Consider the following 27,172-nt stretch of genomic DNA (forward strand, 5'->3'; position numbering starts at 1 on the left):
TGATGGGTTGGTAAAATATGCACAATTGGAATTGTCGATAACTTCAGTATAAAGCATGATGAGTAGGTGAAATACAGATATGGAATTATGTTGAACTTAAATATAAGGTTATTATGTTAGAGGAATGTAGAAAGTAGAAACTACATAGAATAAGGCATAAACTGAAGTGAAGGGAAGGATAATTACACGAAATATAGAATAGAATGCAACAGTGGAGCATAGAGATGAAAAAGAAGACTGAAACTGATAGATAACCATATTTTTTATTAAAGAAAGGCCTTGTTCATTCGCACAACAGTATGGTGATGGGTAAGCACCTTCAGTTGAATTCATATATGCATCAAATAAAAAACATACTGACCATGATAAAGTTATTATTTGATTAATGCAGACAACTAATTTGATTCGTAATGACAAACAAAGAGCCAAAGGTCGAAGAAGCCCATTGTGAAACGTTCTTCAAACAATGTAGGATAAAATTTCAAAGTTGAAACAAATTATAATCATGCCTTGATTGGAGCAACATGTATGCGGCCAAGAATTTCTGATTGGCCAACCCCAACCGCAACTCCCCTGTACCGCTGATCCAAGAGTCTTAACAACCTGGGCATGCAATAGAATACAACTTAGGAAGAGCCTATGAGTATATTTTTGTGCAGTAAAAGACTGGAAAACTTGGCAATACTGCATGAGCAAGAAATTTGTTTTGAACAAAGTTCTGATCTACTTTAAGTTGTCAAAATGAACAAAGTTGCTCAAGTAAATTATAACTCGTTTAAAATTCAAGGATTATTGATGGCCTTCTGCTGGAAATTCTCATTTAAAATGAGCAAAAAAGAACTCTCATTAAGCATAACTTAGCCTAGATACTTGATAGTGACAAAAATAAGTGGTATAGAATATGAACTGGCATTAGATAGAACAAATCCTCAAATTGAACTCAACAAAAATGGAGTAAAAGTTCTTAAATTTCAATGAGAAACAATCAGCCAGTATGCTACTAAAGTGAAACACGAGAGCAAGATAGAAGAAAGGAGCGAAATAGAGCAGAGGAGTGTAAAAATGAATAATTTGTACTAAGTTCATATTTTTTTCAAAATGAAATTTTATCTGATTCATAATCATGTCCTTATTTTGTTTATATTAAAATCAATTGTATTTATAATTGTGTAGGTTGCCTTTGTTGCAATAAAATTAAAATTATCTTTAGGGTATGGATGAAATTTCCAACAATAAATCAACTAAGAAGCGAAATATCAGTTGAAAATTACCTGCAACAAATTCACTAGTAATAACTGTCAGATGTTGTATCGAAAACCTCCGACAATATAGCCACAAAAAGTCTCTTACGACATAGTCACCGAGCAATGAAAGCCACTGGAAAGTACAAATAGAAATCGAAGAGCAACACTATCAATAGCTGCAAGCGATTTGATCCATTGGAATGCCTTTTTATAGTAGATTTCTTGACATGGGAATCCATTTTCAGCTGGGTAATTACTGCCAAATAGATTTCTACCTAAGACTTGACAAAAATATGGTCTACCAACAAACTTTCTTTGTAAAAAATAAGTCATTTTATTGTAGTGTTAAAACTCAACCGACATAGAAGCATTGCCCATAAATATATGCATAGCCATAACAGCACTCCATTAATCCCAAAGCTATTATCCCCACCAAGCTATTAATCTGACTTATAATTGCCAAAAATGCGACATCACTCGTCAATGTCACACTCAATCCTTGACATTAACACACATTGAGTTGTTAGATATCCTAAGGACATTTCTTGTGACGATGTTGAGAATCATGATCATAAATTTAATGAGGATCTCATCCATTGGCAATCATGATAATCTGTTGATCATGAGATGTTTTAACAATCCTATTGCTAAAGACTGAATACCTCCATCTTTAATACCTGTGCAACCTATTATAGCAAACATTTCTGTTCAATCATAGAAGGAGGTAGTAAAATAAAAAATATTACCAAGGTGACCTTGCCTTCGGTTAAGCTCACACTTAACCCACATCCAGTCATACTCAAGTCCCCTAGATTAATTAGACCTCTCATACTGTCATGTGCTCATTCAACTAGGTAGCTATTGTGTCAATATTTAATGTGATTTGTTAGTCATCGATATAGCACACATCATATTGTGTCAACCCAATCTTTATGATTTTAATGTTAAACACTAATAGTATCATAACATCTATATCTTTAAACATCAAGAAAAGAAAAATTCATCTACTGCCCTCAAAGCCCACGAACCTTAGTCTTCACCTTCTTATTTGAACAAAAAACACATTGAGACTAGCACAATGTAGGTACATATTCCCTCTTACAATCAGCAAATCCCAATAACCCTCTCAGCTCTGCACCTCCTTCGACCAAAAACATACTAAGACTAGCAAAATGCAAGAGCAAATTTAGTCCCAGGAGCTTGAATTTGTACAAGATTATCAAGAGTTTGAATTTTTGTTTTGCTAGCTTTCAAGTAATCTTCTAATACTAATGAGGAGCCCCCATTGATGCTCTTAGCTAGAGATGGCCTTGATCTTACTTTTAAAAACTTACCTTTGAAGTTACCTCCCATGTAAGATCTCCAACATCATATTGACTTCGTCCCAATATCTCTACTTTTCAATCTCACACGCTACCTATGGGCTCCAAAAGTTCGCTTCCCAACCTCCGCGCCTTCTTCTGTTGATGGGGGGAGTCTTAGTGGATTTATGTTCCAAGGTAAATTTTCAGAAGGCAAATTGGGTTTTAGATAAGAACTAACCAGAGATTTCACCCTTATCGTTAATTACTCCTCCCGATAACGAGAGAGAACTTTCGATTAAGGCTAATTGTTAAATAGGTCAATAACTACCTAACGTATAATAACAACAATTTTAAGATTTGAATTTGGTTTTGAATTTTGGAGTTTAAGATTTGAAATTTATCACCATATACTTAAAGCGGGTGATGAGGAAATGATGATGGACCCGATCAAGATATCATGGTTCCGTTGTCCTGGGTTGTCATAACCCCTGATCTACTAAGTCAAAAGAGGTAGTCAACCCAACCTGACAAAAGAAACCTTGTCGATAACCATGGGTTGCTTCATTCAAGAAATACCTTGTAGATCAGGGGTGGATGTTTGTGTAAGATGACGAATTTAAGTCAAAATTAGTTAACATATGGCATTATATATGATAAAGTACACCCTATAATTCATTACTCAATGGGCTTTTAGTCATTAGAGAACATACGAGCTTTGACCGTGACCGCAATATAATTGTGTCATTTTGCAGCAAAACCATCCGGTCAAAGGGCAATGTGCCACGTCCCTACTGGTCATTAATCAACTGAAAATGAATTGTAATAATACATTGCACAAGACATCTACTCTGTGAGAGCTAAAGTTATTCTCCAATTTATCATCATCATCAAACTGTTGTGAAGTGTTGATGAATTTTAGCTTTAAGTTTTTGTGATTAAATTTTTATTTAAAAGTTTAAAATTTGATAGATATTAGATTTTAAAATTTTAATATGCTTTGAGAATTAACCCATCAGGTTGAGATTTACATTCAATGCGGCAATCATCAGAGTGATTCTGCAATCACTTTAAAAGATTTGTATTTCCATTAAGGTTCATAGTTATTTTGAAAGGAAAGGCCCCCTCCGGTTGAGTTCAATCAACACGGCTATCATCGAGGTAACATTATAATCAACTTTCAATATATTTGTATTTTCGTAAGAAGTTGGAGAGCATTTAAAAATAAGAGGTCCCCTCCGGTTGAGATTCATTTTCAACACGACCATTATCGGGGTGTTTGAATACTTTTAACTAATCCACGAAGCATTCCCAGATCTTGCTTTTAGGAGCTTCACATGAAGATCGGAGCACATGCAGAACTAAAAGAGTAGTGATAGTTTTATTAGACACACATGAGAAGCCATTAATGATGGACAAAATAGCACTTCTTAAAAAACCCAAAAGTTCCAATACTTGGGATTTCTTGTTGTTGACTTGGTCAGGCAAATCGATTAAGCAAGTTGAATAAATAGAGCATAGGATGATCACGACATTGAAGGTTGCTTGTGTAGAATAAACAATTGAATGAATTGGAACCCGTTTGAGCGATAAGTAATGATGTTTAGACTGGTTCTATCTTGTCAAACATATGACAAAGTAATTAAATAGTTGTGGAGTTTTTGACAGACACTCTAGCATAAAAGAGCCTTGAGTTTCATATATCCTGATATATGACAGATTTTTTAAGACAGCATCAAGAGGCTTTAACAAGAAATATGTTCTCAGCAATTCCAAAGGATATTTGCAAGTACCAAACAAGCAGCTCTATTTCATTGCAAATATCAGAAGATTGAAAGGAAATATCCTGATTTTTAGATTTTATGCAACTCTAGTTTCACTTTCTCATTATCCTCAAAGGCGTATTCACCTCTTTGATCAATATTTTTAGGAATGTTGATGTTGTGAGGAGGAGCAAACTGAGTTATGGATTCATCAAAATACAGATTTGAAAAGTGCACTTCAAGATAGCTAGTGTTTTGCAAGTCCTTCAATCGCCCTTTTCTTCTGATTACAAGAACTCACGCTCATAGGAAAATGTTGACTTTGTTTTGCATCAGGAGGCTCTGGCGATGCTAATTTTTTAGGTATGACAGTTAATATGCAAGTATCTTGAGATGCAAATTCATTTGTAGCTGTGCTGCTTGATAAGGAAAAAGGTGCTCCTAGAAATTGATGGAATCTTTGGATATCCGATAAATTTCCCACTTTAGTATCAGAAGGTACTGTAGATGCAAATTTTGCAGGCATAACTGATAATATTCCAATATCCTGTGAAGCTAATCCATTTGAAGTATTACCACACGAGGTTGGGAACTCTGAAAATTTTATGTAAGTTTTGGAAAATTGGGAAATGTTCCACCCTACAAGCGTCTTTCCTAGTGCTTCTGATATCTTCATCAACAACCATGGGTAAATCTGGACTGCTTCCCGGGGAGAATGATTGAGACCTTAAGTGATTCAGAGGTTTATTTTTAGAATCGTTGTTAATGTAGCAGTTTAAAATTTTCTCTTTTGACTCTCCCACCTTTCTTTTATCATATATTTTTTTTATTTTTTTTTTTAAATCAGTTGAAATAACTTTTTTTTAACATTTTTTTTAAATCATTTAAAGTGACAAATTAATTGTGTGAGGGTCCCTTATCATTCAAATTTCGACAACCTCCCACCATCCCCTTACTGTAAAGGATGGTTGAGAAGGTCTTCATATGTTCATTTCTCCTAACCGGATCAAAGATACAATGGCGCATGTCTTCTTTGGTTCTTCTCCCGGTCGCATCTAAGATGCAACGGAGTGGGTCTTCAATACCTTTTGTTTAAGCAAGCAGGACATTAAATTTATAACTGCTATCTTTTTGGGCTATAGTGACCTAAATTTTTTTTGTTTGTATGGTGTCATGGCTATAGTGACCTAAACAGCATATCAGATCGGATTAGGAAGTCGGAGATTTGGGCTGGGTGAGGAGTGCGGCTTGGGTTGCAATTGTTGGGGTCGAATGAATCGCACGGGACAGGTATGCACGAAGCAGGGATCGCGAGCGTGCAGGGGTGTGGGTCGAAGGCGCACGAGTGCAAGCACAAGGTTCTGGTCTTCCGCATGCGGGAGAGAGGGTTGGTCAGGTGCAAGAGATGCGGGAGAGAGGGTTGGTCAGGTGGAAGAGATCGGGACGACAGATTCGAATCAAGCTTGGATGAGCAGGATGCCGCGGGAGATGGAGTCGGGACATTGAGCTCGAGTCGAACGCGAAAGAGCGAGCTGACACGGGGGACGAAGTCGAGCGGGCTTCTTCATTCAAGCTTCTGCTTGTGATTAAGGGAGCGGGCTAGCTGGGGACGCATGATAGAGGAAGACAAGAACACTAGGGAGGTTTCTACGTGTGAATCAAATGAGATGGAGAGAGTAGTTTGGGGGCTTTTCTTGTTTGTAAGTGGGTGTTACAGGAGTTATGAGGGAGAGAGTAGTTTGGTAGTCTAGTGAGTTGTTGCATCTTTTGGAGAGTGAATCGGCATTAGGTGGGGCTAGTGGTCAACAATATCATATTAATCCTAAGGAGTAAATTGAATTGAAGCAACTAGTCTGTGAACACTTATATAATAAGTTCATCAGATATAATTGAGTCCTTGTGTAGTCCCTACACTTCTTACCCATAAGGGCAACCCTGACGTGCCTAAATAGCAAACCTACAAAAAGATAATTTTCAAGTATATATTTCATATTCCTCATCATGATGATATGCTTGATCTTGTTATGGCCTTTTCAAAGATAGACCTCAAGCGCATGTACCATTAAGTACGAATTCATCCTATTGATGAATGAAAAGCTATCTTCATCTCTACAAATGGTTAGTTGTATCCTTTAGACTCATATTCATGAAGACCCCAATTTAAGTGGTTCAACCTTTCACTAAAAATTTGTTTTTCATCTACAACCTATACTAACCACCTTATTTGCCTAAGCTTTATTTTGTCTATACTTCACAATTCACACAAGAAATATGTACATCAATCTCAAGAAGTGTACATTTCTACTACCAAAGGTCACTTTACTAGGATTCATGGCCATCGATTGGGAATTTTTCCCAACTTTTTCCAAGGTCTAGCCCATTGTAAATTAATTAATCTCAGATGTTTGTAGCACTCATGAATCTACTACTTGTCAATTCATTAGGAGTTTTTGTACCCTCGTAGTCCCAATCATAGATATCCTAAATTAAGACAAATTTAGTTAAGCATAATCTACCAATTGAGCTATTAAGGAAACGGTGACATTAGCCAAGAAAAAAATCTCTATTATTTGTAGCATTCATGATTCTACTAATTGTCAATTCATTAGGGTTTTTGGTACCCTCAATACCAACAACAAATGTCCTAAAAGAGGGCAAATTTAGTAAGTCATATTCAACCAATTGATCGAGTCCGTTAAACATAGGATGAGTAGAGTCAGCAACCTTTGGCTTCCTAACTTTGCCAATACTTTTGAGGTTATTTGCGATGCATCCAACATCCACACTAATGGTGACCTTACATAATTTTCCAAGAAATTAATTGAAGCCAAACTACGATATAGCATATAATCATGAATTCTATGTTGTTTAACATGAACTTCAATATAATCAGCACTAACTTCTTTAACAAAAAATTGTTCTACACTTTGATCACGAAGAAATGAAGTATAGAAATGCCCACATTAAACTAAATGCATGACATGCCAAATAAACTTTTCTTGAGTACACTGCACCACCATGTTGGTGTTAACAATAAAGATGTTGATGCTCTTAGTTGATTAAATTCCTTATTACACACCTTATTTATCTCGATCCATGATTTCCCACACCTTAAAGAAGACAAACCACCCTTCCCAAATTACATGAAATTCTTCATGACCTCTAGGTTGGTTCCCATCCCACCATCACTAAGTACATCATTCATGATGGTTTTCTATATAGAAAATATGTGCCATAAATCTAGCCAATCATTTCATAAATTTCTAATTTAGGAATTATGTTTTAGAGGTTTGGTAAGACAATGGATAACAAGAAAATTGGCCTTATCAAATAGAACTTATGTTGGCCACCTTTGCAACTTGATGTAATAGGTACAAATGTTGCAAATATAAGTTGAAGAAAGAGGCCAACTAGCCTGCTAGTCCCTACACACTTCCATTGACTCCACACTATCCTCGGCATAATTTGAGCATGAACTTTTTTAAGGATTAGCTCGCATTGCTCAATCTTATGATTAAATATTTACATTGGCTGATAGGTTCTCTAAGATTAATTACTTCCTATCTAGCACTAAAACTAAAAACACTCACAAAATGCACTTTTATTCTAAGGGAAATTTAAAATTGTGTGGTATTCCTTCTATGATTGTATATGTAGAAAAATAACAAATACTCCAAATGTTACATGTTTATTCTTCAAGGAAATGGTTCATAAGCATCATATTTCTTCTATGATTCTGTCTGACTTTGATACACATTAATAAGCCATTTATGAAAAATTTTGTGGAAAATGATTTACACTAAACTAAAATTTTTCTTGGCCTTCCATCCTCAAACCAATGAACAAACAAATACTATCAATTATAATTTAGGAAAACTTCTTAGATGTTAAATTGGAGACATAAGAACTTAGGATTTAATGCTACCTATGGCTGAATTTGCATATAATTCCATAATTAATCAACAATTATATGTAAATTCTCATTTGAAGTTATCACAAATATCTGTTTAAAACCCTATAATTTTTTATTACATTACCCCAACATGCATCATATTCACATAGCGCTACCTCTTTGATAATTAGATTAATAAAGGGCATGCCAAAGTAAGAGATATGATTGCTAAACATAATGCTCCGCCGTCCCCCCCCCCAATTTAAGCATGAACTTTTTTAAGGATTAGCTCGCATTGCTCAATCTTATGATCTTATGATTAAACATTTACATTGGTTGATAGGTTCTCTAAGATTAATTACTTCCTATCTTGCACTAAAACTACAAACACTCACAAAATGCACTTTTATTCTAAGGAAAATTTAAAATTGCGTGGTATACCTTTTATGAATGTATATGCAAAAAAATAACAAATACTCCACATGTTACATGTTTATTCTTCAAGGAAATAGTTCATAAGCATCATATTTCTTCTACGATTCTATCTGACTTTGATATTAATAAGCCATTTTTGAAAAAATTTGTGGAAAATGATTTACACTAAACATAAATTTTTCTTGGCCTTCCATCCTCAAACCAATGAACAAACAAAGACTATCAATTATAGTTTAGGAAAACTTCTTAGATGTTAAGAACTTAGGATTTAATGCTACCTATGGCTGAATTTGCATATAATTCCATAATTAATCAACAATTACATGCAAATCCTCATTTGCAGTTATCACAAATGTGATGAGGACATCCATAGGAGATTTCGGCAAACTTACCATCGGAGGGGTCGTCGAGCGACGGCCATGATTCATAGTCTTTATTTTTTATGTTTTATTTTATTCTTGTCATTTATATTTCATGTTTTCCATTTGTACCCCTATAAGGGAGTTAGTGCTTATTGTAGCCCAAGGGCAATGTCGTCTTTATGGTTTTTATTTTCGGATGGCCTATATATAGGCTTAGTCATTGTATTTGAGTTTAGTTTTGATGAATGAAAATTTCGTTATGATCTCTTAGTGAGTTCTTGAGTGAAATTCCCCAAGATCTTTTAGTGAGTTCTTGAGGAAGAGTTTCTTTTCTTCTCCTAGTTGAAGAACCTCCTCCCTCCCCGATTCTCCTACCTCCATCTCCCTCCTCAGACTTTTCCCAAGACCCCTACAAGCCTACTGACGGCTGGACCTTCTGCCAGCCCAAAATCCACCTTCCCGCCGTCCCCACCTGGCTCCACCGTCGGCTGGAAACCAGTCCAGCCCGACAGCCATCCTGCCGATCCTCCTCAGATTCCTAGCTTTGCCGCCGGCCCCCCACCATCCTCTGTGAATTTCAAATTCCATGGAGTAATTGACTTTCCTAAGAAAGCTTCTCTCTATTTAGGAGGTCATTCATTGGGATTTAATTCAATTTTGAATTTCAAAACCCCTTTCCCTCCATTAGTCCCCTAAATCTGAAACTTTCTTAAGTTAAATTAAATCTGAATTTAGAATCAGATTTGATTTTAATTTATTTAATCCCTTGGGCCCCACCCACTTATTTCCGAACCTCTCTCTCTCTCCCTTTTGCCCGGCCACCTCACCCCTCCTGTTTCTCTCTCTACTTCCACATCACCACCACTTAAACACCTCTTAAATACCTCTCTCTCATAGAGGTGATTTCAGTTTTTTTTAAGACTTTATTTCATATTTCAAAAATCTGAAATTTGAAATCGTTTCTTCCCTCTTTCCCCTAATTAGAATCTGAAATTAAGTTTCAGATTTCTTCTCTCCCCTAAATAACTTCACCTTCAACCCGGAGCAAGGATGCATGGCGGATCCTGAACTTGAAGGCGGGCTCATTTTCGACGTCTACGGAGACATCCACATTCTCCGATCCCCATTCTTCGACGTGGGGTTTGACCACGACGACACCATTAAAGATTAATTGGATCGAATCCTCCCCACCCTTGTGCATGTCATCGACGGTCAATTTTCAGACTACGACTGAACCAGCAACGGACATCCACTCGCTTCCCCACCTTCACCGCCGACGCTTCCCTCGCCACCACTACGGATCGTCTGCGCCGTCTACCTTGGAGTGATCTCGTTTCTCGTATAGTTCTTCTTCCTCCGTCAATCCTAGAAGTAGAAGAGTGACTTTGAGTGTTGGAGAATGCTTCCCCACCTTCACCGCCGACGCTTCCCTCGCCACCACTACGGATCGTCTGCGTCGTCTACCTTGGAGTGATCTCGTTTCTCGTATGGTTCTTCTTCCTCCGTCAATCCTAGAAGTAGTACGTCAACATTGAGCCTCAAGGTGAGACGATTACTTTGTTAACCGTCGGATTCTAGTTGGCTGATCATTTCATTATGTTTGCTTAAGTTGTTATTTTAAGGAACTTGCAAATTTAGTTGTAACGGATTGCCTAATGCATAGTTGACTTCTTAGATCTTTCTTGAGTTTTCAATTTTGAGAAGCTTTAAATTTATTTTATCATTGCTCCGACAAATTTTATTAATTTCTAAAAAAACAATTCCTGGTTTCACATCAAAATGTCTATTTAAAACCCTATAATTTTTTATTACATTACCCCAACATGCATCATATTCACATAGTGCTACCACTTTTAATAATTAGATTAATAAAGGGCATGCTAAAGTAAGAGAGATGATTGCTAAACTCCATGCTCGGTTTGCGAATCATTTATAATTTTAAAAAATATAAGCTCAAAGGCATACTATGTAGAATTGGCTCCATATTTACAATATAGTCCAGTAATTAACATCAAAGATGTTTTATCTTTTCGAGACACTTTTGAGGCTCTTGTAATGCTACTTAATACTTTTGAGGCTCTTGTATTGCTACTTAATATTTCTACATGTGGAGTTACAACTTCGACAGACACAACACTACTCTTATCCTCACCTCAACTACATTAATTGCTACAAATGTAGTTACGTAGATTATAATCAATCAGATCACTACTTGGCCCTTTGGCCAGCATAAGTACCAAGTCCACTAGCATTCTCACCCTTCGAGTAGGTTGGGGCATCAATACCATCACCACAAACATTTTGCTTATCCTTTACTAAACATCAAAAGAAGCATGAAAACTCCTAAAGGGCCTCCATGACATGCAGCCACTACGTTGGATACTTGGACACTTCAGGGAATGATGTTGAACCTACTATTTGGAGTGTTTTTTTTTTTTTTTTGAAAATTTCAAGACATCTTTGACACCTCTTATAAACTTTTGGAAACTTCTCTCATTACATCATGAATCTATTGGATACATTAAAAATAAACTATGCCACTAAAATTATCAGAAATTAGATTAATCCTATTTAATTTTAAATAATGAGAACTAAGATTTTTCTCCCCTATTATTCATCATACTTGATTTAGAAATTTGTTAATATGTCAGAAAGTGATTTGTCTGTATTTCAGTATATATACACAGATAACTCTTTTTTTTGTTAATATTTGTTCTTTTCTTAATCATGTACTTCATTATGTAAGTTCTCTTTCATATTAATAAGATGGGTTCTCATAGATTCTCATTCACACACACACACACACACACACACACACATATATATATATAATTTAATATCCTATATTTTTTAAGAATTTTCTTGTTTCATGTCTGTATGATATGTCCTTGAATCAGTCTCCATTTTTGTGCATCACAACTGTAAATCCTTCTGAATATTCTTAACATATCTTCTTCTTTTTTTACTTTACATGAAACCCACTTAATGTTGACTTGCACTTTTTCTACATGGCCCATTCATATTAATCCAACACTTTCCTTTCAGTAGTACATGCCAAAACAGACGCACATTAAACTTGATACCGTAGCCTCTGAATCTGCGACTCACTCACATAGGTTATCCTCTATAAATATTTCCAACTTCATCTTTGTAACAGAACATAAGCTTCCAAAAAGAATTCATATCCTCAAATTTCCAATGCATTTTTCAATCGATTACAGTGCATAAATATAAGACATTGTGAGCAAGAACCTACAATGGCTTAAATGTTTGTGGACTTGAAAGGTATATAACCTATGAGCTGGATTAGATATACAAAAATTTTCACCTACCGATTGTTCACAAGACTGCTAACTGTGATAAGCACAAGCAAGAACGAGATAAATGGATAAGTTTCATGTTTAGAAGTCAACTAGAACACTAGCCGCATATGATTTTTTATATGTAATATAATATATATTAATGCAGATGTAGATGTCTCCTTTCAAGAATTTAACCTTCCAAACAAATGGAACAGGTGTGCATAAATTTTAAACCGATAAAAGAAACGCTTCATCTAAGTGCTTGTATGTCTTGATCGTTACAGGGCCGTGCTTTGTTTTGCTTCTGCTCAGAGCACTTCGGCATCATTGATACTTAATAAGAAACAATCATAAACAATCATAGTATTATTCATTTCTAATTAAAACTAGGTCAAAGAACTGTAAGCACAAAATTGTTTTAATGATATGGGATATAAAATGCTCACTTTATTAAAGGTAAGATCCCATGAATGCACAGATTTCTAATAATTATTTTCTAAACTAAACAAACAGATAATTTTGTACATAATAAGAAATATCATACCCACAACGCTCAGCACAGCCTTTGGATATTATTGTAGACTGTGCCCCACTATCAACAAATGCCTGAAAGAGAAAATAATGAATGCTTGTAGAAAAATTAAAAATTCTGCCTAATTTATCTTGCAAGAACACCGAACCAAATCAAGACTTCGTGAAAAGAACGATATAATACATGCAGAGAGCAGAATGAATCACAAACAGAATAAAAAGAAGAAAAAAACAATAGTAGAGGAGTTTAAATACATAGAAACGAGAAAGGCAACTAGCATGCAGTAATATATGGTTAAAGTAAATTATCCTTTCACCCCATACGCATATCGTGTGAGGGAAGAGCTAAAGCTTAAAATTTTCATACACAGTCTTATGTTGATTTAGGAGGTACGTGGAAAATGGTTGGAATGTGCAATGTCAAAATTTGTAAGGAAGGTCATTCAGAGTAATGCGTAGCTCCTACTCAAACGATTCAACCATTTTGAAGAGTAAAAAGCTCTCACACTCTATTGAGGAAAACAGAAAGTCTTTCTTTTATATATATATATATATATATATATATATATATATATCTGAAGATCTCATCCGGCATTGACTGGGTCCCTCCTAGACCGGTCTTGCCGGTCATTTCCTGGACGACTCTTGGGGGCTGATTTGGAGAAAACTAATTAAGAAATATTTCCTAATTAAAGAATGCATATTTGGTGGCTGATTTGGGGACTGATTTAGAGGGGATTAATTAGAAAATATTTTCTAATTGAATAGGACATATTTTGGGGCTAATTTGGAGAGGATTAATTAGAAAATATTTTCTAATAGAAGAGGGCTGATTTGGAAGGCATTAATTAGGAAATGTTTTCTAATTAAAGAGGGCAGATTTGGGGGCTGATTTGAGGGCTGATTTCGAAGGGAAATAATTAAGGAAATTGGACAGATTTGGGAGGGAATTGAGGGAGAGTTGTTTGGGTATTTGTCGTTTTTGTTGTATGATTTAAGTAGGGCTTTTTTTCCTAGGTTAGGGCCTTATGGGTATGCATTGTTTGCTGAAATTAGATTGTTCTTAAGGTGTTTGGGCTCTAGTCGGAGGCTAGAGATTTTTGAGAGCCACACCTTCCTCTCCAATTGAAGATCCATTTGTATCTTGCCTTTTCTTTCATAAAACTTACAATAAAAAAATATTCTTGTGCGTTCTACTCCAGATTTTTTTGTCGTTGGTCTTCTTAAATTGTTGAAATCAGATTTCAGCTAAGGCTTTTTCGAAATTTCTGCAAGCACTTTCTATCAGAATCCTTCTTCAACATCAATTTAAATCTTTTTAAAATGGCAATACCCCCACACTATTTAAGTTAATAATAAAGTCAATTCAGGGGTTCTCAATTTCTCACTAAGTGCACTCAAGTGATAAGTGATTTGTTCCTAACAATTGCACTGAAAATATCTACATTCACTAGAAAAAAAAGGTGGGGCATTAACTTCAAATGCTAATAAAAGGATTGATGAGTTGGCTAGTCAAATTTGCATGGAAGAACTGGCCTACGCTCCATCCCTTGAGAACCATCCCCTATGTTAGGAAATTCACATCTTACAATAGCCACATCCTAATATTATATTTCCATCCAAAATACCAATAAATGATGTCTCATTATCAGTCACTTGTTGTGGGCTCCTAAAATGCACATCTGACTCTTTTGAGAGAACTTTTTCATGTCAAATTTTCAAAAGGCATATTGAAATGCAAATAATACACTACCCAGAGATTTCACCCTCATTTTATAAGAACTTTATGATTTGATTTTAGATTTGCCATAGGCGTATATCAATATAATTAGTTACTCCTCTCAGTGATAAAAAAGAACTTTCAATTGGATCTATCAGTTAAATGCTAAATGGTTAGAATATAATAATGATAATTTAGATCAAAGAATGGTGAAAATTTCCAGTCCTTAGCTTAAAGCATATTATGGGGGAATAATGATAAATCTGAACAAGATTACATAGTTTTGTCTTTTTGAATTATCATTGATCATAACCTACTTAATCATAGGAGTTAGTCAACTCAACTTGATCATTAATCATAAGTTGTATCGTCTAAGAGAATCTAGTAGATTTAAGGTAGATGTTTGCCTGAATGGACAATTCTAAGTCAACATTAAATAATGGATGACGTTGTGCCCAATCAAGTCCACCCTCTAATTTAAGTCTCAATGGGGGTTGAGACATTGAGAATTGGCTTAGGCCATGACTATAATTTAAGGTATCATTTTGCGATGATACTACTCAATCAGAAGGCCACGTTTTTAATCGATATTTAATAGTGCTATTTCACGACAAAACCAATGGGTTAGAGGAAACGTATCATGTCTTTACTGGCATAAGAACTTTTGAGAGTGATCACAGCCATATGTTTGATACAATATTGATAGTTTGTAAGATGAGATTAATTACAAATTCATCCCCGTGACAAACTGAGAAAAAGTTTGGATAATTGCTTTGGGCTTTAACGCAATAAATTTTGCTCAACTATTTTTATATCTAATAATGTCTTAATATTTTTAAATTTTATCGAAATTTTGGCCCAAAACAATTTGTGTGGAGATTTGGGATAATTTTGAAAATATGATTATGTCTTTTGACGTCTATTTTTAACTCAGACATCATTGGGATTGGATTGTTTGAAATATTTGTATCAAAATTAAGAGCTTGTTCCTTTTTTTTTTCTATTGAAAATAAACCCCTTTACCATACCCATCATATGATATTTTGAATTATTGAGCTATGTAGCTTTAAACTTGCTAACATTGTTTGCTTGCTTGTAGTCTTGTAGAGGATCAGATTACTAACTTGCATATAATTTGAGTTCGTTTGGAGATTTATCACATTACAGACCATGTCAACTCTACTCCGTATGTAGAGCAACAGGTCTATCTGAGAGTTGAACTTGCAATTGTCTTGTAGGAAAGATGTAGCCTTTGCACTTTTTATTAAAATAAATTTGCATGAAGCTTTGCAAATTTACTTGATTGAGATCAAAATGAAAATTAGAAAATCCTCTATTTATTAGCATTACAATAGTTCATCACGTGATAGAAGTCATGTAAACTCCAATCTTGGCAATGTGAAGGATCAAACTTCAAAAAAATGGTACTTGCAACCCTAGAGTTTGTGAAGTTTCAAAATGACTGCGTGCTTTTTTTAAAAGAATTCCAAGCTCGAGAAGCTTGTAATTTATTCTTGCACGCAACATGCTCAAACTTTAAGTTTAGGTGATTGGCTCATTTGTTGGAGTACCTGTGCACAAGTTCAATTTCCAAATTTTTAAAACAAATTTGAGAGCTTGCATGCTTTTCAAAGTACCCCCATGATGCATTTGCAGTATATTTGAGTTGAAGATTGCCTCATAAAGCACATGAAAGACTTGAAAATTTAAGATTTAATTGCTCATTGTCATCTAGAAAGTGCACAATTTTTAAAGCTTAATATTGTCTTTTGTTTGTTTGCATGTAACTATTGCGGATTTGGTGGCAATTTACCGAGCTATAATTTCATTGTGCATCCAGAGTAATGTTGGTTTGCTCGCAATCGATCCACATTAATGTTCAGATAAACCTCACAACTGTGCTCCTTTTCCTTTCAATAGAGACTCTTAGTCGTTTCATGTTCAATTATATTTTATGATTTTTAATAATGTAAAAATCAATGATTGGTCAATTCACGTTTGTACATGGATTGTCAAGTCCCCAATAACTTTTGCTTTATTCGGGTTCTTTTTAGTTCTTTCAATATATTCCATATATTCATTGAAAGATTTTATGCTCGTTGGTGAGCTGTCTAGTCCCCTATAGGATTTTGTCTGTGTTTAGTCATTATTCTTTTCAATTCTTTTAATGTGACATGTAGAATATTTCTAGTGTTCATTTATTCATTTTGTCTTATTACATAATTTATTTTTCATTATTTTCATTTAATCTCTTATTTAGGTCCAAAAGTCCCTTTCATTTTCTTCTCTTGAGTCATGTGCAAGTTTGTTCACTTGAAATTTCGGTTGCCTCTCAATGCCACGCATAGGGAGGATCTATGGGGAGTAGTGGACCTATCCACCAGGCCCAAAAAAAGGTGCATGATCAAGGTCTAAAACATCATGGTGGGAGTCTTTATACCGAACACGCTTAAATAAAACATGCATAGGCCTTCAGTACCACACAAATATAACCACAAGAATTTTTCCCAACTACAATGCCCACAAGTACTTATTTTTGCATTTTCCCAGCAACACGCACATGTACTTAAATTTGGGTTAGCACAAGAAAATATGTAAGATTTTCACATCACGTTGGAACGATTGAGCAATGAGTACTTTTACATATTTCTGTCATGTTAGACATGCATATTATATATATATATATATATAATATAAAGAGTTAATTTCAGTATTATTTGATTCATTGGCATCCTCAATTTCTCGTGCATCTCAAATCTTTTATTGCCGCTCATGCAAGCAAATTTTGTTTCGCTTCATGCAATAGATAAGACAATCTAGGCGTTTATTCTAGGTAATTTCAATGTTCCAGTAACCTCGATGCAGTTTATTTTGCAAAAGGGGTGATGATTGTACGTTTTTGCACAATGTTGCATCTGTTTCATTGAATGGCAAATTGGTGACATGAGAGCTCTTTTATGGGTTTAGTTGCATTCTAGACACATCTAACGAAGAGCCATTTCAAGAAAGAGTGGCATATTGAGCTTGTGATGCAACCGATGCATTAAAAAAGTTCTCGCGCCAATATTTTCATCCCTACCTCCATTTTCTTTTGTTACATTCGATCATACCTGTCTAACGCGAATGGCGCACCATGGCGCAAAGGTCCCTTTGACTAGCCATGGGCGCATAGCGCGCCATTTGAACATGGCAACGGCAACTATATAAAACTCGAAAAACAAAAACAATATAAAATAATAAGCAGAATTATGAAATATGTATTAACAAATGAAAGGACAACCCATAACATAATATGAAGATCCAAGTCGACTACAAGATACATCCCAAATATCTCATAAATTCAAATATTACAATCTTTTTTTTTAAGAGTCAATAAAAATTTAACTTTTACTCTTCTTGGGAATCTCAGTCATCAAGAAAATGTTAAAAAAGCCTATCATTATCTTCCATCAACCATTATCCTCCTACTTCATAATCCTCTTCAACACCCTCCTCATCCTCATTCTCAATAGCAACATCATGCCTAATTGAAGATTCTTTCTCTTTTCCTTTAGATCTTTCCCGAATATTATAGCTTTTATCATAAACACCAATAGCCTTAACAATACATGTCCAAGTTAAATCTTCCTCTCCAGCAATAAAGTCATTTTCTTCATCAGACTCGTCATCTAATTTTCCTGTTAGCCATTCTTTTGCATCATCTATCTCAGTCAAAGAAATAGGATCGATGACATCACGATGATTGAATCTCCGAATCAGTGCTCTATTATGTTTCACATAAACTAAATCTTTTAAGCGACCATGATCCAATTTACTTCTTCGTTTGCTATGAAGCTACAATTAAAACGTTAATTTCATTACTATATTATAAACATATATAAAAAATCAACACATACATTGTAAAATACTTACATGTTCATAAATACTCCAATTGCATTCGCATCCAGATGAACTATATGTTAGACTTAAGACTTTGATAGCAAGGCTTTATAAATTGGGAGCTCCTTGTCCATATGCCAACCATCAATCAGTTGGAAGAAATGATTTTTTTTCAATATTATATAGCAAATCAGTCTTGATTTTTTTATAAATAATGATACCTGGAGATCGGGTAGTTCTTTGTCTTACAGCTAGAGGAATACCAAATAGTCCTTCACCCCTAATGTATAAACTTAATTCATTACTGATTTTATCTTCTTCATCTACATCTTGAGATAATCTTTCAATACATTGGTAAAGACCATCAGTTATTTCCTTATCCTTGGCAATATCAGGGTTATTGAAGAAATATTCAGGGTTTAAAAAATGTCCCGCTGCATGTAGAGGCCGGTGTAATTGCACTTCCCATCTTCTATCAATCATTTTAAAAATTTGATCATACTTATCACTGTTATTGAAGCTTACAGCAATTGCCTCTTTTGCTCTATCAATTGCTTCATATATGTAAGTCATTGGGGGCTTCTTCTCTCCATCAACTAATCTAAGAACCTTTAATAAAGAACAAGCTATTTTTAAGGCATACAATATAGTGTTCCAAAATAATTGTTGTAAGATTGTATGTTAATATTGTTTTGCTTTAGCCTCTTTCGCATAAGGACCCAAGATAAATTCCTCACAAGTAAACATTTTCTTCAAGTTCAGTTGTTGTTGATGAAAATGTTGTAAAGTTAAGAAAGTTGTTGCAAAACGAGTCTTTGCGGGTTTGCAAGTGCTCTTTGATTTGTACACCTTCTCATTAACTCAAGTAAGCATTAAATGGAATCTCAGCATCGTACATCCCAGCATTAAATGGAATCCCAGCATCGTACATCCATCTACTGAACACTTGAATAGCCCTTCCCCTCAGTTCTTTTTTAGCTGCATCCATTTATTTGCTAAACTGACCTTTTCTATGCTTTACTACATCTTCAGGATTTTGTGTAAGGAAAGTATCTAATGGACCTTTAGGTCGTGATGTTTTCAAGATAGATGTAGATGTCGATCCTTGACTAGATGTGTTAGATTTATTTGTCCGCAACATTTTGGATGATTTGCAACTAAAATATCATCTGTCAGCACATCAAACTCTTCTCCTTCTCCAGCAAAGTTGACATTTGATATGTCATTAAACTGTTCCTTTAAATCTTTTTTTTCAACATGGATGCCTTAATTTCAGATTTCACGTGCTCGGGGCAGTTAGAGCAAGGCCTTGCATTCCTAAAACCCCCAACGAGGTGTTGTTTATGGCGTATAATTCCTCCTTTTGTTATTTTACCACAAAAAATGTATGTCACACTATTGTTGTCGGATTCATTTGTTAGTATAGCATATTTCCATGCTAGATCTTTTTTAAAAAATTGAACTGAATCTGACATTTTATGATCACCTAAAAGCAAATAAATTTAGATAAAAGAAACATAATATTGTCCAAGAAACATAATATGCGGGCTGCCGTGGGTCCAAGGGGGCGCTGCCCCCTGGCGAAACAAAATTTATTTGTAAGAGTAATTTGAAGTTCGTTTGTATGAAAAGATATTGAACGGTACCGAGCGTGTACCTAGCTGTACCGAGTAGTACCGAGCATGTACCGAGGGATACCGAGCTGTACCGAGCATGTACCGAGCGGTACCGAGCATGTACCGCACATTTACATAGTGGTACGGAGCAGTATCATGCATGTACCTAGCGGTACCGAGCGTGTACCTAGCAGTACCGAGCAAGTACATAGCAGTACCGAGCGATATCCAGCATATACATAGCGGTACCGAGCATGTACCTAACGGTACCGAGCATACATGTTAATTTGTAAATTCTTGTAAGAAATAGTCGTGCAAAACAACAGAGCTGTGCGGAATAGACGGAGGTTGCAAATCGGAGTCAGCTAGTAAGATTTTTTTTTTTTTTTGAACAGACAAAGGAGGGGGCGGATTTGGCGGAAGCACTGCTCTGCGGGACGATTCAGTGGAAACAACGACTTCAACTTCGGGCTGGATTCGGCTGGATTCGGCGGAAGTAGCGAATGCAGCAAACAGAAAACAGAAAACCTTCGACTTCGGGACAGATTCAGCAACTTCGACTTAGGGACTGCAGGATGTGTTCGGCGGATGCAGCAAACAGAAAATCTTTCGTGAAATTAGGGCAATGAATAGTCGTTTATCTTAAAATATAGATATATTTTTAAATATAAAAAATATTCATAAGTATACTGAAATTTAAAAACATGCGTCAAGGCTCACATGTGGCGCAAATAGTGCCCGCTATTTTAAACACATGCACCTCGCCATGAACATGGCGCCGTAGGTGCGCCGCGCCGCGCCGTGCGCCATGGCGCGCGCTATTTTGCGCCATTGACAGCTATGCATTCGATCAATTTGTGTTCTAGATATATGTAGATGTCAACATTTGTGATCCAATAGTGCCACCAAAATAGAGATGCTCTGCAAGAACAGTATACTTGACATTCAAATGAAGTCCTGTGAATCTAAGTTTCTTAACAGCCCTATAGCTTCAAAGAACAGTTCTTGTTTACTTGTTTCCTATAGCTGAAGACAATCACATTTTCTCTAAAACCTATACCTCTATCATCTTTAATTTCCCATACGATGCAAGAAAAAGTTTCTATACCTTAATAAGTCCTACTCACTGACAGGTGCAGAAAATGAAAACTGATGAAATCTATAACCAATACAAGCATACCATTTTGGCCTAAAAGATAGTCAAAAGACATATTAGAAAGAAATTAAATATTGATCAGCACTTTATTGTGCACATGTGAATAGGTTTGAATGAATTTTGGCAACCTTTCTACTGGATAAAAACTATGATTCAAAATGCTTGGAGTTAAGAAAGCCACCCTGTTAAAGAACTACCTTTAAAGGTACACCATTGACTTCCATATCCACATATAGCATAACCTACAACAAGATTTACTGATCAAAAACAACAAAAATAGTGGCAATCAATCAAAAAGCAAGAAGACAATTACTTACAACACGAGCAAATGCTTCAGGATTATGCTCTAATGCAGCCTCCATATTCTCATCAATGCCTCTCTGCAGTTTACAGAAGATAAATGATTTTTTTCTAGTGAAAAATTAGTCATGCAAAAGAGATAGTATGTAATAGGAAAAAATGGCCAAGGCATTCTTCCACTCCGAATATGATTTCTTTGTTAATGGCTATAGAGTTTTCCAATCAAATCAACATTAACATTGTTTTAGAAATATTAATGTGTTTTTTTCTTAATAATAATTCTAAGTATAGTATAATTAGTTATTAATTATTTCTTTGGATAGGAAAACATGGCCACTTTAACCACATACTTTTCAACAAATCACAGTAAAGACAAAAAAAATTAAAAAAAAAATTAAAAAAAATCACAGTAAAGACAATTATTAGAGAGAGAGATAGAGTAGAAGTTATTGAAGATAACATAAAAAATAATGACTTGGCTTGTATGTGCTTGTTCGATAAAGGAAAAATTATTAGGTCCGGACACCGGACGTAGCTCTACATCCGGACGTCAATAACATGTTGTCACGTGCTCTTACTCTTTACCACGCGGCCCGACGACCCGGACCCGGTATTGCTATGTATTGGCTGATTTGTGCAGACCAGTGTATTGCTCGGTATTGCTCGGCAATAATGAAAAATATCAATCTGTCAATACCAATACCTAGCAATACCGAACAATACTGAGCAATATCTAGCATACCCTCAGCAAACCCCGGTCTTGCTTTACGGTATTTAATCGTAGACAAAGGGGGCTCCCCAAAAAAAGTATAGAAGGTCTGAAATTTTAAGTTCTACTTGAGCCAGCCATTACTGAGCACAATATGCTATGTTTCTCACTCACTAAAATGCCTTTCCTACTACAAATTCATCAATACAATCTAGAATAGTCTGTTGGAGTGGACATACGTGTTGTCTATTGGTCTAACCAAAATGAAATATTAGAATTCATTCCCCCCCCCCCCTTCTTGTTCTTAGGTTTCTCCCTTGTGTCGCTTCTTCCTTCCCTTGTCTTAATCTTCTCTGGCTGGCTGATTTCCCCTGCTTGCCCTTGTTCCCACGCTGTTGGTGTTTTCCCTGCCTTAACCCTGATTTCTAGTCTGTTCGGGCCCTTGCACAGATCCCAGCCTGAGAGAACTCAATAAAGTAAGACATATGATAAATTTGAAACGCTTGTATCTATTGAAAATCAATGCCTTTCTTCTACACTTGCACTCTTCAGCGTTAAAGACTGACAATTTCTATTGTTTAAGATTTTCAAAAATCATCTAAAAGGATATATGACCTTCATTCAGGAGCCACAGATCACATACCCACTCACCTTACCCACTCATAAACTATACTTCTTGCCCAAACAACAAGAAACATCACTATTGCTGATGGTTCCTAATACCACAGAGTTAGTAGCCAAGGAGACTAATATTATCCCCTCACTCACCCTGAAAAAGTCCTCCACGTTACCACAATTTATCCACAAATCCTAATACAATAAAAAAAACTACTATTCTATGACCATAATTGTCAAGCCTTATTTAAACCCTACTTATTGCTTATTTCAGGACAAGAGATCAGGAAGAAATTAGAGCTTGCTAAGGATGAGCAGCAGGATTTTACTATCCTGAAGAACCAACACCCAATCTAAAATAAATTTGCTCTCATTATATCCCTGTCATAGATTTTCCATATTTGCTCATCATTATAGACTAGGGACACCCATCATTTTTGATGTCCTAAGACATGTATCCACAACTTTTTCAGAAATTAGAAAATAAAAATTTTCATAGTGAAACCTGTGAGTTGGCTAAACATAAAAGAACCTCATTCCCAAACAAAATTGAGAGATGTGATACTCCTTTCCACCTTATTCATAGTGATATATGGAGACCCTCAAAAATCCCCAATATCTCTTGGGCACGTTGGTTTGTGTCATTCATTGATGATTGCACTAGAGTCTCTTGGATCTATCTCCTTGAAAATAAATCTGATGTTAGCACCATTATTCCCTTCTTTCATTCCATGATCAAAAATCAATTCAGGGTTAAAATAAGGAGATTCTGCTCCGATAATGCCAAAGATTATTTCAACCAAACCTTTTCCTCCTACTTCCAGAGTGAAGGGATCATCCATGAGTCCTCATGTGTTCACATCCCACAAAAAAATGGGATTGCAGAGAGGAAAAATGGTCATGATTGGGACATCACTCGTGGAAGGTTTATCAGAGGCGTGGCCGCCGATCTACGGCCACGATCGAGTCATTGTACTTTTGAGTTATTTTCTTATTTACGTATTTTTCTATTTTCAGAGTAGTGTATTTGTTTTTCAGTTATACATTTTTAGTGGGTGATGTCGTATGTAAGCCCAGAGGGCAATTGTGTCTTTTATTTTCATGAGTCTCTTGTAATAGGCTATTTATAGCCCTTTGTTCTATTTTCTAGATGAATGATTAATTACAAATTTTCTTCTTGCATGAGTTATTGTGAGAGCTTGAGAGTTCTAATGGAGAGAGATCCATAGGAGAGGGAGATTAGCGCAATACCCACCAACCTTGATAAGTTGGGTTCGTGGTTCTATCCCCTACCTCTTCCCCCTTCCCCCTTCCCTAAGCCATCGGATTCCCCACTCACCCGAGCCCACTTCCGTCCTTCTCAACCCCTCGGCCAAATCCCCCATACCTGACCCACCATTGCCGCCCGTCCCAACTCCCTCACCGCCGGTCAAGCCCCTTCCCCACTCCTCTCTTCCCTTGTGTTTCCTAATTGGGCCGGAGATTAATAAGGTTATTCTTGAAATTCAAAAATCTGAATTTGATTTCAAAATCTTTCTTAAATTAACTATTCTATTTTAGGACAGTTTTTATTTAAGGCCTATTTTGAATTTTAAATTCAAGTGGATCTTAAGAGAAATATTTCCGAATCTTAGGACCCAATTTAGAAGCCTTAACCCCCCTCCAAATAATTGCTTCCCTAACCCATATTGCCACCGACCCCCTATTGGAGTCAATTAGGATTTATTTCCTAATCCTCTAATCCCACTTGGAAACAATTCTATTTTCTCCCACCCTCCACTTGACCGAAAATTTTCAATTCCCATATTTCCTCAAATTATTTCCTAAAACAAGTAATTGATTTCGGAAACCAATTCCCCATCCCTCATCTTCCCGCCGCCCCCTTCTTCCCCTCTCCTCTCTAGCCGCCCCTCTCTCTCGAATCTCTCTCTCCCTATGCTTACTCACATCAAAATGGACAAGAGGAGAAGATTGGTGGCCACTGGCCACTCTTTTGCAATGATAAGCTTGTGAAAAAAGGTTCAGATAATAAATCAATGGGCTACCCAACATGCTATGACACTCAACCTATCAAACACAATGATAAGCCTACCTAACCTGTCCATCATACTGCCTGAGCAGCGAGCAAAATGTAAAACCAATATTTGAGACTAATAATAATAGGGAGGCTACACAACAAGGGGGCCGCAAGCTGCCAGATAATGGCACCACCTCATCAAGTACGCAATCCAAATTCCTCAGCAAAGTAATCATGGTATTAAGAAATAACCTAAACTCCACTGGGAAAGGAATTAAAGAAAGAAGTGTTCATGTCTGCAAAGCCATGAACAAGAAGATTGTGTCTCCAGAAGGTGTAAATTTGATTATAAAACCTTGCAAGGAAAAATATTGTAGAGAATTACTGCACTCCAATTGCAAAGGCACTTTAACCAATAAGGCAAACATAACTACATTTGATGCAATACTAATTTTTGAAAGGCATTACTATAAACCAGCAAAAAACATTAGAATGAAGTTAGAAATTTATTAAGGTTTCATCAAAAGGAAAGACGGACAATGAAGGTTTTGTAGAAGATGGTCAAACTGCTAGTAAAAGAGTTGCTTATGAAATCAATTTGATAAAGATGATGCTGGCTACCAAAAAAATAAAAAGTAGTAGAGGAAACTAACCTGACGTATAGCTGCCTCAATTTTTCTTTGTGACTCAACATCAAAAGGATCAGCATACATCAGAGCCTAATAATGAAGTGAGCAAAAACAGTCATATTAGCGAGCTGCAAATTTGAAAATATAACAGGAGATAGTTAGGTAACACCAAGACTACAAAGATCTCAAAACAATTACCTTCAATGCACATTCGATTAAGAAGTGGAAAAAAGAGATAACTACAAGTAGTCTAATGCACAAGCAAAACAATAAACTCCAATCTTACAGAAAGATGCAAATCTCCACTACATGAATGCAAACGCGTAGCAAATAATGAATGGTGCAAAACCAAAAGAATTAGCAGAACCGAGTATTTAATAAAGAAAGGATCCATAAATCAGAGTTTATCAAGTCTTCCTGAACCCGAAAAAAAAAAGTAAGAATTTGTATAGCTTAACAAATCTTATTCTCTTTCAAATCCGACAAGTGAATCTGCTTACAAGCTCTTCTTCTTGTTTATTCCGTAGCAGCAATTTTTGCTGATGACGCTCTCTTAATATTCTTTGCAGATTATCAAGGTCACTTCCTTGTATAGCTTGAGCAAGTTCTGGATCATTCTGCAAGTTGACATGATTAAACCTTTTAGAACAACACATAAATAAACAAGGAAAGTAATTTTTCCCAGAATAATAGAAAGATGCTTTATCAAACAAAATAAATTAGATCATTTATTTGCAAAAGAATTATTTTCAAGAAAAAAGTTACGCTAATCAATTCCATCAGGCTTTTTACTTCCTTGCAATTTTTAGAACAAAAGAGAACCTGTATATATGCATCTTGATAACTTCACCAACCAAAATTTAATGTTAAAAATAATTTATTTTGATTAACCATTACCTGATGATCAGACAAATCTTGTTAAACCAAAATGATTCTTAAAATTCGTTAGTGTTAAACTTAATTATTAACGTCATCTTTGATTATGCAAGCACTTCCACAAAGTCTTCAGCCCCTCTAAATTATATCAATGGCCAATGCTATGCCTAAGTTCTGCTTATATAAGCATACAAATCCGGATATTTTAACACAAATGCTTCCTAGGACACAAAAAATCAATATTTAAAAGCTGCAAATAAGCGATAAAAAAAATGTTTTTGACAATTAATAGACATGAATTATAAAACAACATAAAATCATGATACACATGTCATAAAGATTGGATACATAAACAACATGTGCCAACTATGACAGTATAAATGAATTATAAAGCAACATAAAATCACGATACGCATGTCATGCAGATTGGATGCATTGTTAGCATACAGCAACTATGGCTGAATTGCAACTATATAGTAATCAACGCAAAAAGAAATGCAAGAAATTCACTCAATTCTTTTCACAGATCTTGTTTGGAGAGCTATTCATTAAATTCAGACGTGAAAAATTTAAGTATTGATCATGCTAACAATAAAGATGCCTGCACGAAAGATAATCAAGAATAAACAAGGGTTTTCTTAGCATCAAAGATATTGGTTACTTGTAGATATAAAGAAAGAAAAACAAGCAAACATATATATGATTTAATTCATAATTCAGGATTCTGCATATGAATTAAGCTTTATTGAAGCATTTATAGTGCTGTTTTATTTGTAAGCATGTTCATAAGGTTTACAAATATTCTTAGCAAGTTGAAAAAAGAAT

At 35.5% G+C, this 27,172-nt stretch overlaps 1 protein-coding gene across 1 annotated transcript in view; it reads right to left on the bottom strand.

Moving 5' to 3' along the window:
• The window catches only part of LOC110112326 (protein DNA-DAMAGE INDUCIBLE 1), a 56,687-nt gene that overhangs the window by 16,761 nt on the left and 12,754 nt on the right, over positions 1 to 27,172 (bottom strand). Inside the window, exons 5-10 of the mRNA XM_028695231.1 lie at positions 25,972 to 26,088; positions 25,496 to 25,561; positions 21,519 to 21,581; positions 21,399 to 21,443; positions 12,844 to 12,905; positions 510 to 603 (exon numbers count right to left, since the gene is read on the bottom strand). Of these exons, the coding sequence (XP_028551064.1) occupies positions 510 to 603; positions 12,844 to 12,905; positions 21,399 to 21,443; positions 21,519 to 21,581; positions 25,496 to 25,561; positions 25,972 to 26,088 (447 nt within the window). The remainder of the gene's footprint in view (positions 1 to 509; positions 604 to 12,843; positions 12,906 to 21,398; positions 21,444 to 21,518; positions 21,582 to 25,495; positions 25,562 to 25,971; positions 26,089 to 27,172) is intronic.

The sequence above is a fragment of the Dendrobium catenatum genome, unplaced genomic scaffold (genome assembly GCF_001605985.2).
Source record: "Dendrobium catenatum unplaced genomic scaffold, ASM160598v2 fragScaff_scaffold_621, whole genome shotgun sequence".
Classification (NCBI taxonomy): Eukaryota; Viridiplantae; Streptophyta; class Magnoliopsida; order Asparagales; family Orchidaceae; genus Dendrobium; species Dendrobium catenatum.